This window comes from Phanerochaete carnosa (genome assembly GCF_000300595.1).
Source record: "Phanerochaete carnosa HHB-10118-sp unplaced genomic scaffold PHACAscaffold_9, whole genome shotgun sequence".
Classification (NCBI taxonomy): domain Eukaryota; kingdom Fungi; phylum Basidiomycota; class Agaricomycetes; order Polyporales; family Phanerochaetaceae; genus Phanerochaete; species Phanerochaete carnosa.
In genome coordinates, this window is record NW_006767636.1 from 707,473 (window position 1) to 721,913 (window position 14,441).

At 54.6% G+C, this 14,441-nt stretch overlaps 6 protein-coding genes across 6 annotated transcripts; all 6 read right to left on the reverse strand.

The window, feature by feature from the left end:
• Window positions 1-14: 14 nt before the first annotated feature.
• Window positions 15-909, reverse strand: PHACADRAFT_101586 (uncharacterized protein; the record flags this gene model as incomplete). The annotated part of the gene is made up of 4 exons (XM_007399440.1): window positions 15-41; window positions 93-544; window positions 602-786; window positions 839-909. The coding sequence occupies 4 exons, from the start codon at window positions 907-909 to the stop codon at window positions 15-17; spliced, it is 735 nt and encodes a 244-aa protein (XP_007399502.1).
• Window positions 910-1,447: 538 nt separating this feature from the next.
• On the reverse strand, window positions 1,448-5,308 carry PHACADRAFT_127496 (uncharacterized protein). Its single transcript, XM_007399441.1, has 6 exons — window positions 4,747-5,308; window positions 4,541-4,697; window positions 4,065-4,491; window positions 2,132-4,009; window positions 1,646-1,961; window positions 1,448-1,593 (listed from the first exon to the last, which is right to left on the reverse strand). The coding sequence occupies exons 1-4, from the start codon at window positions 5,258-5,260 to the stop codon at window positions 3,869-3,871; spliced, it is 1,239 nt and encodes a 412-aa protein (XP_007399503.1). The 5' UTR covers window positions 5,261-5,308; the 3' UTR covers window positions 1,448-1,593; window positions 1,646-1,961; window positions 2,132-3,868.
• Window positions 5,309-5,330: 22 nt separating this feature from the next.
• PHACADRAFT_261990 (glycoside hydrolase family 15 protein) lies at window positions 5,331-7,823 on the reverse strand. Its single transcript, XM_007399442.1, has 7 exons — window positions 7,660-7,823; window positions 7,325-7,601; window positions 7,127-7,271; window positions 6,913-7,072; window positions 6,121-6,859; window positions 5,971-6,066; window positions 5,331-5,918 (listed from the first exon to the last, which is right to left on the reverse strand). The coding sequence occupies exons 1-7, from the start codon at window positions 7,816-7,818 to the stop codon at window positions 5,773-5,775; spliced, it is 1,722 nt and encodes a 573-aa protein (XP_007399504.1). The 5' UTR covers window positions 7,819-7,823; the 3' UTR covers window positions 5,331-5,772.
• Window positions 7,824-8,307: 484 nt separating this feature from the next.
• Window positions 8,308-10,222, reverse strand: PHACADRAFT_261993 (uncharacterized protein). The gene is made up of 8 exons (XM_007399443.1): window positions 9,912-10,222; window positions 9,686-9,859; window positions 9,495-9,634; window positions 9,272-9,446; window positions 9,031-9,212; window positions 8,902-8,977; window positions 8,752-8,847; window positions 8,308-8,699 (listed from the first exon to the last, which is right to left on the reverse strand). The coding sequence occupies exons 1-8, from the start codon at window positions 10,188-10,190 to the stop codon at window positions 8,499-8,501; spliced, it is 1,323 nt and encodes a 440-aa protein (XP_007399505.1). The 5' UTR covers window positions 10,191-10,222; the 3' UTR covers window positions 8,308-8,498.
• Window positions 10,223-10,583: 361 nt separating this feature from the next.
• On the reverse strand, window positions 10,584-12,516 carry PHACADRAFT_261996 (uncharacterized protein). Its single transcript, XM_007399444.1, has 5 exons — window positions 12,045-12,516; window positions 11,686-11,990; window positions 11,480-11,633; window positions 10,997-11,425; window positions 10,584-10,942 (listed from the first exon to the last, which is right to left on the reverse strand). The coding sequence occupies exons 1-5, from the start codon at window positions 12,432-12,434 to the stop codon at window positions 10,796-10,798; spliced, it is 1,425 nt and encodes a 474-aa protein (XP_007399506.1). The 5' UTR covers window positions 12,435-12,516; the 3' UTR covers window positions 10,584-10,795.
• A 594-nt stretch (window positions 12,517-13,110) lies between these two features.
• PHACADRAFT_187122 (uncharacterized protein) lies at window positions 13,111-14,376 on the reverse strand (the record flags this gene model as incomplete). Its single annotated transcript, XM_007399445.1, has 2 exons — window positions 13,111-13,768; window positions 13,820-14,376. The coding sequence occupies 2 exons, from the start codon at window positions 14,374-14,376 to the stop codon at window positions 13,111-13,113; spliced, it is 1,215 nt and encodes a 404-aa protein (XP_007399507.1).
• Between the last annotated feature and the right edge of the window lie 65 nt (window positions 14,377-14,441).

Here is a 14,441-nt window from a genome sequence, read left to right on the forward strand (position 1 = left end):
CCAGGGGAAGGAAGTTACCATGATGTTTCCGCCTGAAACAGCTGAAGTAGTCTGTCAGCTAGCTGCCCGAGGAGAGATAAAGTAGCACTCACTCCTACGATCGAAACTGTGGACACCTTCATCGCAGGTGGGGTTGACACAGGCCGTACGATGGTTCTCGCGGAAGGGAGAGCATACTCCGTCGACGGAGCATCGGCTGTGGGAGCATTTGTGTCATCTTCCACAACGTCCCGTCGCGGAAGAAGTGTGGACCCGTCCAAAACGGCCGATTCAGCGCCCGGTATATTCTGAACCTCTATGATGGTAGAGCCAGAGGCCGATACCTTCATTTCCCTTGGCAGAGGTGTGGGCGCCTGGCAGTGCATGACAGGGTGGCCCAGACAGACAGGCGAGATACGCGAGAAATGTTTGGTGGAGTCGTAATGCGACGGCGAAAACGCGTCGGGCAATCCGTGCAGCTCTTTGTCTTCTTGAAGAGGATGCGAGAACTTGCAGTCAGGGCCTACGGAACACTCGCCAGACAAGGATGCCTGGCAGACTTCACCTAGAGGCGGAGCCGTCAGCCATGTCATCGGAGAGAAGAGAAGAGTCCGCCACGTACGTTGGCCGCCCATCATGACGCCGCCGCCGATCACGCGCCACGTTATAGGGTAGTAGTTGCTTCGTTTCTCGGCCTCCTCGGCCTTCGCCTGCGCCCGCTTTGCAGCACGGCGGCGGCGGCTCATGGACGAACTACTCACGTCGGGCGACTGAGACGGATGACGAGCTTGATTCTGGTCGTGGATACTGTGGCAGGTAGATAAATGCTGGAGCATAACTTCAAGACAGTACAACTTACAAGTTGCACTTGTTACCTTTCACACACGTCCCATTCCCGTGGAAGAATTTACACGGCTTCGCTGCAAACATAGGTTAGGTTATGTGACGGGAGGAAGGTGAAAGGCCTACTTCTATAGAAGCTGCCTCCGCTATTCGCACACTGCCGAGAGTCGGACTCGCGTTTGCCAAGTGTGCTAGAAGCCTCAGATCCGGCGAGGTGCATTGAAACAAAAGACTGGGGCGAAGACAGGTCGGTGTCTGTGGTGGTAGAAGACGGAGTCGAGGGTGGAGCAGGGATCGATGCATCTGCATGGGCCATAAGTGCGGCGTCGCTTTGTCCTTTCAGTTTTATGCCTCGCAACCCTTGCTCAATCTGGTCCATGTCACCGCGGAAATCTGGATGAGTCGGAAAGTACAGCTGCGGGGTGACGAGCACGGCGTCTCGAACCAAGGGAGTATGAAGCCCGTAGTACGTTTGGCAGGGCACGCCGCAAGGCGGGACCACTACGACGAGGTTTGGCGCTGCGTTGACAAAGCCGTAATTGTCTCCGTACTTGCAAGCACTCCGAACACCGTTCCGGAACCTTTTGCCTACAGCAAGAAGTACTTCAGCATCGGGCTGCAAAGAGCACTTGGGGGTGGGTCATACCATTGTACTGTGAAGCTGAATTCTGGAGAGTGCGATCGCTCGCCGGTTCCGAATTAGCTGTACCTCCGTCGATGAGCGGGGTCTTCAAGTAAGTGGTAGTCGGGCAGCCCATGGGTAGATGTATACTGTTTGCCTCGTCAGCAACATTTGGCTTAGTCGACACTAATTCCTGCCTACCGTGTATAACGGGGTTGGAGCAAGCCGACGGCTGGCGCCGTCTCTGCGTCACAATATCTTTTATACGAAAGAAGGTAGAAGGCCTGGGCGTGAAGAAGTGAGCGGAAATATATGACTGCGCGGAAGGAGAATTTCGAAGGAAGTGGCCTCTTTACTTAACCCATCTCTCGATCTTATAGTCCCACCGGCTTTCCGGGCTGTTGGAAGAACAGCCAATCGGGGCTGTTGCAAGTGTATGCTCCAAAGGAAGGATGAGTCAAAATCGAGTTTATTTCGGCGTCTGAGGAAACCTTTTGTCCAGCGGACGGACAAGTTCCTGAGAGACTGGTGAGACGTGCCATAATTTCCGCGGGTGATCGAAAATGACCGAAACAATAACATCAGGCGGCAGACGAGGACACGCCAGTGTGGCTGGGCGGCACACGTTTCTCTCCCTCAATTGTTTGTACGACGGTCGCGAGTAGACATGTAATGTGTGAACTTTACCTTATCTGACATTTGTCGCGCTGGGAGTCAGCAAGTAGTACATAAGTGAGTGCGTGTAGACAGCATAAAAGCTGGGGGACACATCACTTTCCACGGCCACAGACTGCAAATCTCGATATCATCGCCTGTAACACGCCATCCACTTCTGGGTGAAAAGTTCCCTGATGACGGAAAACAATAAGCCTGAAATTTCGAGTTTAACACTGATAAGGGAATGGTACACCCACTGGCGCTTATGGGCGGACGCAGTACTTTCGAGGCGTCGGCCGTCGCTGTGCAGACTGTTGCGACCTGCGGCGCGCGCTCGGTGGACCCTGCGCTGCAGTTGGTTCGGAAGCACATCTAGCAACAGAAGCGGGCGTTGCACGGAAAATTCCACATGCGCCTCGGGTTTGGACGCTGCCTTGCACGCCTTTAAGCTTCCAGGACCTCATCAGAGCAGCCCTGTTCGCCGTTTCCGGGTGTTGTCAAGCACGACATGGCCACCGCGACGTCGTATCTTCCGATGCAATACATCCGACACCCCCACGTGTGTCGAGTGCTGATCAGAACGTGGTCGCGAACCCAGAGGAGGCCAAACTTACGCTCCCGGCCAACTCACGCGGGATGCTGGCCTCGGCAGCGTCGCATGAACTATCCTAGCAGATGTCGCGGTCTGGGCCACGCTGTTCTCCGGGCTTTTCGCTGTTGCGGTTAGTCGTGGGGCTCCTAGCAGCTAACGACAAAAACGGGGGTGCGGACCGCAACACGGTCTAGGTGAACAGATGGCAAAGCGCCGACAGCGCAGCGGGTGAGTGCTTACTGTAAACCCTGGAGCTGCCCAGGGCAGGTTCCACAATAGAGGGCCAACTGTGGATAATGCAATGATGCCTGTGGGCGAGATCCGAGGTTCCTCGGGCACCTACTGTGGCTCTGCAGCCGCACGCTGTCATCCAACTGTAACCAGCGCCGAGAAAGTCGGACACGCGAACGACGGACCATCATGTACGCAAGGAGCCGGAGGCGGAAAGGCGGAAAGAATTGCGCTGCGGCGACTGTCTGTTCGCATTGACAATGCAGCACGGAATGTGTTGCTGACTGCTCCATGCTATGCTGCCTCGTGGTCATACGCGCTGTGCAGCCCAGCTGGCAATGGACCAGCCCGCCAATACCATAGAATCCCGCAAAAATAAAACAACACTGCATAATCTGGTGGATATGAAACATGAGATCGACTCCTGAAAAGAATCATATTGGGATCACCTTCGCTGGTACTGCCGTAACGAAGAGCTGTACCCACGCTTGACTCCCAAGTGAGTGGTACAGTACCCGCGCTACAGTAACACAAGAGACTCACGACGATCGTTCGTATCGTATCTGTAACAGTCGGTGTGGCCACTGACACCTATTGCCCCTGAGGTCTAAGGACTGGTCCCAGATGGGAAGGAATAATCAGTTCCAGGCTGCATCCGTGTGGGGAATACGCGAGGCAAGCCGAATCGGTTGCGTTCTTGCTGTCAACCGAGATGACTCAAATTTGTTGAGCGCCTTACATTAGTGCGAGCGTGGATAATACAGGAAGTCCGACGCGAGACTAGTATTAATGTGTTACAGTGTGGTAAGTGGAGGTCAACGTGAGGATATAGGGTAGAATACAACCTCGAGAAAATGACCGATAACTGTCAATTGCGGGATATTAGCGAATATTTATTATGCCGAGGGCCTGCGGTCCACGATGAATAGGGTGTAAGCGCCGTGTCAGTGAGGCAACAGGGGAGAGCGTTCCGTCGGCGGTTGAGGCAGTGTTGGTGAAAGATGTTGGGCAGACGAGTCGTGCTGCGAGTGTTCGTGATCCGGCGCTGGCCTCGGTTTCGTGATATCAGCCTTACAGATAGGGCACTGTCAAGACGTAATTAGACATGGCACAGGTTCACAGGAGGAGCATTATACGTACAACTTTCTTCTTCGTTATGAGCCATTCATCGATCTCGTTCATGTGAAATAGGTGGTTGCAAGGCAAGACCCGGACGCGGTCTCCTTTTGCAAACATATCCAGACAAATCGCACATTCCATCTGCCCATCCACCCAAGAAGGCTCTACAGATGCCTCTCTCGAAGAGGACTGAGCAATCGTGTCGCGCTCGATATCGGGCTCCGGTCCGGACGACGGATCTTCGGAAGGGTCTTCAGCGTTTTGGAGGCCTGCATCGTGCTTCTCCCAGCCATTCCCTGTCCAAACCCGCCAAGGGAGACTGTGTACAAAATCTTCCGGTGCCCGATCCCGCTGGGCAGCTCTCGCGGCTCGGATGCGGTGTATCAAGAGGGTGATGAAGGTAAGAATGGACGGAAGTAGGAGAATGACGACGAATGTTATTATCGGCCTGTGCAGAAGTCAGGGGACTGGTGCGTGAAGAAGTGGCGCGGACGTACGAGTACCATTCCCACGCAGAATACTCCGTGCTGAGCTGGAGAGACACCGTCCGAAGGCCAGAATGAGAAGTATTTGACGCAGAAATTAGAGCGAGTAGCTCCGCATAGTCCCAATATTTGATGTAGGTTGCAGCAATCGTGACGTCGGAAGGGTCCTCTATTATGAGATGAATTAAATATCACGTGCAAGGCAATAAATCACTCACGTTCACTATACATGTTAAGGAGAGCATTCGGATTCTCCCTGTCGCCGCCTACGACGACTGCCTTGGCCCCCAGCCTCTGAGCCTGTCGCGCCTTCTCTACGAAAGGACACCCGCCTCTTTGCACAAGCGCGATCCAGGTCTCAGAACGCTCCGGTTGGTTCGGTCCATCAACGCAAAGCTCCGGACAACCTTGCACAGGGTCTGGCATGGATGGATACGACGTCGAAGTGTTGCTTACAGGGCATGGTGACGTGAACGCGGAGAGGGGTATAACGTATCCAAGCAGTGGGTCAGAGAGCTCCGTGCCAAACGAGGCCGGTCGTGCAGGGTATATTAGTGGAGGGGATCGATCCACGACCGATACTGTCCCGTCAGCTGCCCACGCCCAGCCCCATAGCCAGCTGGTGTCATGTCTGGCACTCGTAGAGAGTTTGCGGAACCAGTCGATGGGATGGCCGTTTGCCTGCAGGATGAGGGATAGAAAAAGGATATAGACGACCGGTAGGTTGTTCATCTACACAGTCGCAGACAAGGAAGAGGTGTTGTCGTGAGGAAGAGGAGGTGTGTGTTCGGTGCGGAAGGGCGCTGCAGGCCAGGCTCATTAACGTTTGGGCTTCGTCACGGTCACTCTCTATGACCTCGTTACTGTCACGGCCCCTGGTCACCTCGAAGGCTCCAGCGACGCTCTGGAAGCCGCGCTCGACCCCGAAGCTACTGCGGCGATCTGCGAGCAGTTTTCAGAAAGCATAGAATTTACAACGAGGCTTGGCTTTCTCAGGGTTCCGCACTCGGGGCAGAAACGAGGGATATGAAGTCATACACTGGCAGGAAACTTGATCAAGAGGTCAGCCCCACATTGAATTATATTGAACGTTGAACGTTTCGGTCAGCACATAACGCTGGTGCGAAGTCAGATTATGCTGAATTGATAATCATGTGAAGGAGGATTCCTTCGATCTGATGGTTTTCCATTCTTTATCCATGTCTGCTCGGAGACAACACTAAGAGTCCTAAGTATGCAAACATTCACCGCCAGGTGTCGTTGACGGTGAAGCTACCGCTGGCGGGAGTTGTGATTTGGTTGTTTGGGTCGGACTCCCAGGTGATAGAGCCGTCGTTATTCCGGATGTACTTGTATTGTATAACGGTGTTCGCGGGAAGATTGACAGTGACTACAGGGGCAGGTCAGCTTCTGCGTCATTCAGTTGGCACAAGCGAACTCACTGCTCCAGGTCGGATAGTTAGCAGACGAAAGAAGAAGGGCGCTGGTCGGCGACCAGTTCTCAAGCGCGTCGACGGAACCAGTGATGTAGATGTTCTCTGTGACATTGTCAGCATCGCATTATAGGCATACCTTTCGATCCTGGTACCGACCTCCCAATACAGTCGTGGCCTGAACATTGAAGGTCACTGCCACAGTGGGACCGGAGCTCCCTGAACAGGTGGCGGGGACAGACAGCCCTTGGGCGCCCCATCCGGGAGACGCGAAGCCGCTGCGAGCGGCGAAAGCCGTGAGGGCAGAAGCATAACTCCAGGTGAGGTCGGCTGCGCTGATTGGGCTGCCAGTATTCTTGTCGTATTGCTCCGAGAGCCCTCCGCCAGATGGCGTGCACTTGTCGTTCATCGCGACAAAGCCATCCGCGAAGGTCTTAATGTCGGTAATGAGCGTCTGGAAGGTGGATGTCGACGAGGCGTACGTGCCCGCAGTCACGCTGCTCAAGAACTGCTGGAAGAATGGCAAGGACGTGCTCGTGACTGTCAGGGAGCCCTGCGCATTCCACACGATGAGGGAGTCGTACAGCTGCTCCGCCACGGCGAATGTCGCGAGGTACCAGGGGTTGCCGTTGTAGTAGACGTCCTCGGGGTAGCGGCCAGTTGCGACAGCGGCGTTGGATGCGATGTCGCTGTTGACACCATAGATAGAGCGGAAAGAATCGACATAGACCTTCAGGTTCGAAAGCGCCTTGTCCGAACATGGCTGGAAGGTGGTCGCATCACATCCAGCGGCAGGGTCGAAAGTGTGGATGGAGGCAAGCACCGTGTTCGCATCCTTGCCAGAACGGCCGCCGCCAGTGTTAGCTGTGATGTAGGCCCCGCTAGGGTTCCAATATGACTGCATGCAATCAATCAACGTCTGTCTGACATCTCAACTCGTACTTCACTTACCTCCAAGAAGCAGAGAAGGTTGTCAGCCTGGGTGTTGTATCCGCTGACAACGGAGGTCTGGCCGATCTTCGTGGCCAGAGTGGAGCCTTCGCGCAAAGCGCGGTGCTGAACTGCAGTCGTGAAGAAAGAAGACGAGTCCACCTCTTCCCACAAATCATATCTATGCGCACGATAAGAACTCTTAAACTAACGTGTTGCATCAAAAGCAACTCACGTAGACTGGTTCCAGTTGTTCGCGACGTAGTCGAGGTCAAGCTTGATGATGGGCCAGAGATTGTTGGTTACCCAAGAAGAGTTATCGTTGGCAATGAGCCAGTTCGCATAGTTGATGATCGCAGTCGAACGCAGAGCGGGCCCATCTGCCCCGGCGTGTGAGTACTCATCAGGTCGCGGCAGGTTTCTAAAATCCAACCTCTCTGCGGACGACCCCATGCACCAGTGAAAGCAGTCTCGTCGATGTTGAATTTGGGCTCGCCCAACCCGCCAGTGGTCACGCTGCCACTGGGGTTGGTGACTTGCTGCAGTGTCGCCTCTGCCGAGACGAACTCGTCGATGAGGCTGCGCGTGGACGTGTCCTGGCCGGAGGTGTACTGGTCGATGATGGTCTTGAATACGAGAGACGAGTCGCGGACCCAGGTATAGAGGTAGTCCGGGTTGGTCGTGCTTGGACTCGCAATGACTACGCCCGCCTGAAAGAGCAGAGCGTCTTCAGCAATGAGCTTCTCCGAACCTGGCGGGCAGACTAACCTTCGCACCGCTCGACTTGGCGCCGCTGGGTCCGATGTTCGCAAGGAGGCCCGCCTTCGCGATGGGCGACTCCGACGCGACATACGAGTCGACGCTACTTGACTGTCCGAGGACGGACGTCAGCAGCGACGCGAGGCTAGTGAGCACCAGGAAACGCATGTTTGTGTGGGCTCGTTCGATGATGAGCACCACTGCGCACGCATCGCGCTATATACGACGACGGCGAAGTCAGCTGAACATGCAAGCACGCGAATTTAGAGCGAGCGGATCCTGGAAGCGTTGTCCGCGGGTCACTTGTCTTCTTCGTTGTAATTCTCCGGCAGTGACCATGCGCACTCGGTCATCCCCACTGCGCCAATCACGGATGTTCCAACGCGGGGTGCAGCAGCCAGAAGCCGATGCACCTCACAAGGATAGTCAGGCTGTCCACTTTGCACAGGGAAAGTGAGACATTAGACTTGAAATGTGGACGAGAAAGCAAAGTCTCGGCGGCTGTCGCCAAGCCACGTCTTTAGCCGACCAACATGCCCAACCGAAGCATTCTTCCAAAATGTCTGTCTGACATGTCGCTCGACCGGCGCCGTCCAAACCTAGTATGACGAAAAAGGTGGTTTGCACAACAGGCAAGCTTGAAATATGTGTGCAGCGCAAGCAATGATCTCTGCCAGGAAGATGCCCAGGCTGAAGTCACGTATATATCTCGTGGCTACTTCCAAGCACGAGGGTATCGATGTTACAGAACAGATGGTACAGTCAATACGTTTTACACATCACGATAAATTAGTTTGTTAGAATTTCCATTCCATGTGCTACCTTGCTGGATGCGCGTGGTACGGAGGTCATTGGCCATGGAAGTCAACAAATCGTTGCGAGGTCGCGTCTTCCTCACTTGATGGGGAAGAGTACTCCGATGGTTCAAATGTCCCACTTCCGTCGTTCGTCCACGGGTCTGTTACAAGTCTCATAGGGACGACGCAGCGCAACTCATCGAAGGGCGACTTTGTGACGTCGGGCGGTACCATGGTCAGTACGATACAGTCCTGAGACGAGTCACGTCAAGACAGTGATCACGAGACTGCGCTGGGCACGTACTTTTACTAGGAGACCTCCTGCTTTGAACCCAGGAATTTTGAGGTCTTCCGCTATCCGAATCTCACCGGCGAAAGATATAAAGTCGGGCCCATCAGACTGCGCTCGCGTCAGCTCCAAAACTATCGGTGTCACACGTTCGAGCTGACGTACCCCTCGGGCGAAGGTGCCTGTTCCAATGCAAGTAACTCGCCAGATGTCGGTCTTGGTGCCGAACACAACCGTGTTTCTATGGGGTGTCAGTTGCCCATGCGCTCAGAAGCCAGGTGCCATGTGGCCCACCTCACGTCCACAATAGACTGACGCAGGAGCCGTATCTGCGTGTGCTGCTTGTGAGGGGCTAACAGTGATGCCGTGGGACCATATGGCATAAACGCTGCGAGAGAATACGCCGAGGACACGAGCGACAGGTGGAACGGTATCGGCTCGGACATACAATACACCCGCGAGGCCGGAATGTATAGCTGCAGGGGAAGTCCCGGTAGGTAAGCGTCCAGAAGCTCTGCGTAGGTAGGACGCATACCTTTGTGATGATGTCAGTCACGCCCACGGTCCTCGCAGGGATTCGGCTTTCGAAACAGCGCCATTCCGAACTCTCTAAGACTCCTGGGTTGCTGTGTACCAGCATCATGGGTGGCGGTAATGGAACAGCTGGTCGCGATCGGGGGAAGTAGATGAAATCCGTTGATACCGATGAACTGTGTGATGTGAGCGCATGGTGCAGCCCGAAATGAAGCCAAACTCACTCAATTTGTGGCTTTGGGAAGAAGGTCGAAGCGGCCTTCTTCACGAGGCCTCTGTCCACCATTGCAGATACCGAATAACCAACTATTGCCCTAAACCCGGGCATACCCGTGAGGTGCGCCTCGAATGTTGGTGGTAGCGGCTGACTGCCAGATGAGAGTTCGGAGAGAGCTGCTGCACGAAGAGCACGTACATAGTCATCTTTTCCGTCGTTAAAGGTAGGAGGGAGGCCGAGGCTGAACGGGAGAGATGTAGGACACTGTCCGCCATCCCTGTCCTTGTTCCACAATGAGAGCTTGGTGAGCGCGAGCTCGTGCGTGGCGGTGCCACCCTCAGCAATCTCTTTCAATCTGAGGGTACCCTTGATCTACAGCATTGCTCAGTACGCTAGACACCTTAGAGAATGTGCGGCCACGCACTTTGACCTCGACTGCATTCACGCCTTCTGGCTTCGCAATATCAATGGCGCCGTCAATAGAGGCACTGTGCCCGTACGTCGGCAACGCAGTGCCATTTTCCTGTGCGAACAGCCTCAAACTGACACCTCCGCCCTTGGATTGCTTTGTGAACTCGCCCGAGGGCCGGGGTTGGAGCACGCTGAGGGCGAGACGCTGCTCGGAAGCTTGGGGCTCGGCGGTGTATGTTGGGGTGCGACCGAGGAGGGGTGCGGTGTAACTGGGAAGACTAGTGGTCGACATGGCAGAGGGAAAGAAGAACAGGAAGGCCGGAAGAGGATAATACGCGGAGTGGTTTTCATGGTGCATGCCGTGCCATGCCCCGCCTCAGCATAGGAGCCATATGGTCCCTGGAACACCTCATCATCAGCTCGGCCGTGACTGGTTGACTTATGGCAGCGCTCCGCCTGTCGTTTCTCAGCCACAGAAACGTACCGTTCACACCACCTCCCTCCGCGTACAGACGGTGTGAAAACCGTCGCACGCTATCTCAGAGTCGCAGTTTTGCCCAACTGGATTTTTTCGCGTCGCGCTGCGGGACCCCTGCCACTGGTAGCCAGCTGCTGCGCGCTGTGCGAACTCGTCATATTGGACCTCAGACATCCCCGCAAGCCGAGTTTGTCCCAAAGGAACAGTCGCGATCTTCGCGTATTACATTTACAAACACTTTGTAACAGCCGTAGGTAGCTCATAAGTTCAAGAGGAATCTCAGCGCCGTGGCGAGTTGATCGATGCTGCGGATACAGGTACAGTTTTGAAGCTTTTAAAGGTCCATAGGCTGATGGTTTACGATGTCCATACAGAGTCGTCATCCGCAACGTTCAGGTGCAAGATTTCATTTGCCGTTCCTACAGAGTCGACCAATCCGAAATAGTGAGAACTCCGTCACTGCGGTCGTATGTCTGCGTAGTCAAGCGAATGGGTACGCTCTGGTAGAACTCTGCATACTCGTTGCGCAGGGAGCTCGGGTGTGCGAGAGTCAGCACCAAACAGTCCTGTCGCACACGAACGTCAGTGAGACTTCCCAGACTCGTGAGACGACTGCGCACCGTCACCCTGATCCCCTTCGCCACAAACCCGCCGCAGCCGACTTTGTTGGGGACTATGACGTGTCCGGACCACACGGCGGAGTTCATGCCTCTGCTTGCGCTGTACACGATGCCGCTCGCGAGGACCTTGGTAGTCGTTATGTCCGTGCGTTCCTTAGGTGCTGCGTACACACCAGCCGCGAGCACGTCGACCGTTGTCCGCCGAAGGAGTTGCAGGCGGACGGGTGATGGGCAGGGCATAAAGCAGCTGAACAACTGACCCGGTACATAGTTGGCCGAATCAGCAACAGGCGAAGCCAACGGATGGAATGATTCGGGGGACGGACGGAAGGTGGTGTACCTGCACAAGACCTCTTCGGGTGCGAAGAATGTGACGGAGAAGGGAATCAAGTCACACATCGAACATATCTGTGAGTGCGGCAGATACAGCTGCTGGATCATGAGGCGTGTGCGAGGGTTGTACAGAACCTAGTATAGACATACCTCGACTTTAATATCATCCCAGCTGTTCCGACGTGATTCAGCTGTATATCGGAAGACCGTGCGGGGTATCGTCGGGGTCTTCGTCAGATTGGCGACGAAGGGGCCGGCGAGCGTCGGACGAGACAGTTCTCTGTATGTGAACGGCACGCGGAGGCTATGCGGGACAATGAGCGCGAGACACGCGAGGATGTCGACGGAGAGCATACCTGGTACTCTTCCGCCACCAATTTGCCTTACTCCGATTTCGCGTGATGTACACCGCCACGGCGTATGAGATATCCACTCTGAGCCCTGGTACCCCGCTGAGATGCGCACGATAGCTCGGTGGTAGACGAAAGCGTTCCCCCGTCAAGTCGTGCGAGTAATGGGTGGGTAGAGTGTACCGGAAGGTGACCTTGCTCGGGAATGTAGCGTTGTGTTCCGCATCCCACTCGAATGCTAGATCGTTAATAATCTGCAACGCAGACGAACCGCTCCCCGCCGTCTCTTGCAACTTCATACTGCCTTCGACCTGAAGTGCCGTGATATGAAGCGCTTCAAGATCTGTAGATAGGAACTGACTCACCCTAACCTGCAGAGAGAGCAGGCCTGACGGTCTGGGGACCGCAAGGATACCCTCGATGGTTGCGCCATTCGTATACTCTGCCTCAGACCTGCCATCCTCCTGACCGCTCAATAATAGCGTCGCACTGCTCGAATGCTTCACGAAATGTCCAGAACTCTCAGAGGCGAATGACGACATGCAGACGTCAACGCGGGGCAACCCATCCGAGGACCTGTCCGACGGTGCAGACATATAGCTCGAGCCTGTACGATGCAGCTGAGGCATCGCCCGCAGCTGTTCCGGCGCGGCCTCCGTATCTGGCGTGAGCTGCAGCCAACTGTCTAGGGCATCCGTCGAGAGCGACTGGCTGAGATACCGTGTGTTGGCATATGGGTGTCGCATGGAAGGCATCACAGTCGATTCGGGGTGTGATCAAGACACTAATGTCCTGACGAAGCTGGTGAGCTCTGAGCGTAGTGGAGCGAGAGGTGGGCAGAGAGTCATCGCTGATGAGCACACGGGTGGGTCTCGTACATAATGGTGTCAGGAATCATCAGTTGGTGATAGCTCCGTCGGACATCGTGGCAGTGGTATGGTCCCGCAAGCTGACAGCGGGAAAATGGTGGCTCGTGAGAAGTTGCGAGAGTATAAAGCCCATGATGATCATCGCAATATGCTGTGGCCCATCTGATTGGGACCTAAACCTTGTTTCGACTTGCTAAATGTAATCTCTTCGTGGCAGTGACCGCGAGCCTTCTGGGAGAAATTAAACACAGAAGACTTTACCATCATTTAGCTGCTTATAAAGAGATAACGCTTTGCAACTTCGGAAACGCCAGGTAGTGTGTGCGTATCGTGGTCATTCAGCATGGAGCTTTGAAGTCTGACAGGTCGACGGAGTCTATCGCATGTAGCCGTGCTCGAGTTACTACCGTGTATGATAGGTTGAGCCGTTATTTAAAATAAGTGACAAGTACGTACTGGGTGGCATATTGCTTGGTTCAATTCCCGCTGCTGCAGCACTACGCTTCTTCTGCAGGGAACCCCCTGCTTTGCCCAGCTGCGCCCAAATATCTGGTATACGGATTTAATCGAGTATGCGCTCACCGGAACATGCAAGATCTGCGTACCTAGTTCGATATTCCTCGACACCCATCTCAGCACGTGCCCCATTCTCGTCTTGAAGCCAGACGGCCTCAAGCGCACGAGCACGGTCAACTAACGCTCGCCAGTCGAACCGAGCTTGCTGCACAGGTCCAGCGAATTCTAAGATTCGCACTGAAGACAAATCCCCAACGTGTAGAGGAAGAATCACAGTGCCATCCCAGCCGTGGTCGAGGGATACAAGAAGTTCCAGCGTCACCGCACATCCTTTGTCGTTTCGCGCCTCGGAGAGCACCACCGAATAATCACCAAGTGTTATCATTGTGAAGCATGGCTGCAAGAGCGAAAAGATGTCGCGATGCAAGACGGCATCCAGATGAAGGTCACTCATAGTTCCTGTGACCCGGAGAGAGGACCGGGGCGGAAGATTGAGCCGGCTGACGATGAAGCACTGGGAATTTGAATGCAGCGAAACGAGACTCATTTCATTGAGTTTAGGGAGGGTGACTGACGGCTCGCCAAGGAGATGGTCAAATTCTACGCTGGTAAAACCCAGAGTGATGCCGATAAGCTCTATTTTCTTCAAAGCCGAGCATCTGCCCAATAGTTGAATGAGGTCGTCGGCAGCTACCTTTAAACTCCTGTCAAAGGACATTAAGACGTTCCTTCTGTAAAACGTTAAGCGGACTTACGAGAGATTGAGATTCTGCAGCTGCGGCATACTGGCCTGGATCCCGATGGGGACGCGCAGGTGCATAGCGATGTCTTGGCCTATGACTGTCAGATCCACGAGTTCCGGAAGGTAGGGCGACATGTCGCAGAAGATCATCGAAAGTATTTTGGACGTGTGTACAAGGCTCAGTGTCGCAAAGCGATGAGAATGGGTCCATAGCCACTCGCGATAGTCGTACTGGCGTGCCCCAGGACCATAGCTCCGATTGAGCCATACGACCTCGAGTGTCTGCCACTGCGAGTGTATCAAATGGTGTTTCGCTTGCTCGGGCAGTTGTAGATCAATGTGTCGCCAAAGACACCCTAAGTCATAAGCGATTTCCCTCCAAAGGCGACAAACCTGGGCCAGGACGACTGGACTATGACGACCATCACGGGCGAACGCCAGGAAGACCTCCTCAAGGAGCTCAGTGGGCAGCTTGGCAATTGATATAAATTCGTGCTTGCATTCGACGTGAGATATAGGGTTTTCCTGGCTTCGTGTACTCGAGTGCAAGACGGTAGGATCAACAGGCATGGTGGCTCAAACACACCTGCCCCGCCGCAGCGCGCGAGACGACTACTATAAGCGCTCAGGGACTA

Coding starts and splice junctions, on each gene's coding strand:
- PHACADRAFT_261990 (XM_007399442.1), bottom strand. CDS start 7,818: ATGCGTTTCCTGGTGCTCACTAGCCTCGCGTCGCTGCTGACGTCCGTC. Junction 7,602..7,659: donor CCAAGTCGAGCGGTGCGAAG/GTTAGTCTGCCC, acceptor CTGCTCTTTCAG/GCGGGCGTAGTCATTGCGAG. Junction 6,067..6,120: donor GGCCACGACTGTATTGGGAG/GTCGGTACCAGG, acceptor ACAATGTCACAG/AGAACATCTACATCACTGGT.
- PHACADRAFT_127496 (XM_007399441.1), bottom strand. CDS start 5,260: ATGAACAACCTACCGGTCGTCTATATCCTTTTTCTATCCCTCATCCTG. Junction 4,698..4,746: donor CCTTAACATGTATAGTGAAC/GTGAGTGATTTA, acceptor ATCTCATAATAG/AGGACCCTTCCGACGTCACG. Junction 4,010..4,064: donor TCATAACGAAGAAGAAAGTT/GTACGTATAATG, acceptor ACGTCTTGACAG/TGCCCTATCTGTAAGGCTGA.
- PHACADRAFT_261993 (XM_007399443.1), bottom strand. CDS start 10,190: ATGTCGACCACTAGTCTTCCCAGTTACACCGCACCCCTCCTCGGTCGC. Junction 9,447..9,494: donor TTCCCAAAGCCACAAATTGA/GTGAGTTTGGCT, acceptor CACATCACACAG/TTCATCGGTATCAACGGATT. Junction 8,848..8,901: donor CAGGCACCTTCGCCCGAGGG/GTACGTCAGCTC, acceptor ACGCGAGCGCAG/TCTGATGGGCCCGACTTTAT.
- PHACADRAFT_261996 (XM_007399444.1), bottom strand. CDS start 12,434: ATGCCTTCCATGCGACACCCATATGCCAACACACGGTATCTCAGCCAG. Junction 11,634..11,685: donor TGGTGGCGGAAGAGTACCAG/GTATGCTCTCCG, acceptor TGTCCCGCATAG/CCTCCGCGTGCCGTTCACAT. Junction 10,943..10,996: donor CGAAGGGGATCAGGGTGACG/GTGCGCAGTCGT, acceptor CGTGTGCGACAG/GACTGTTTGGTGCTGACTCT.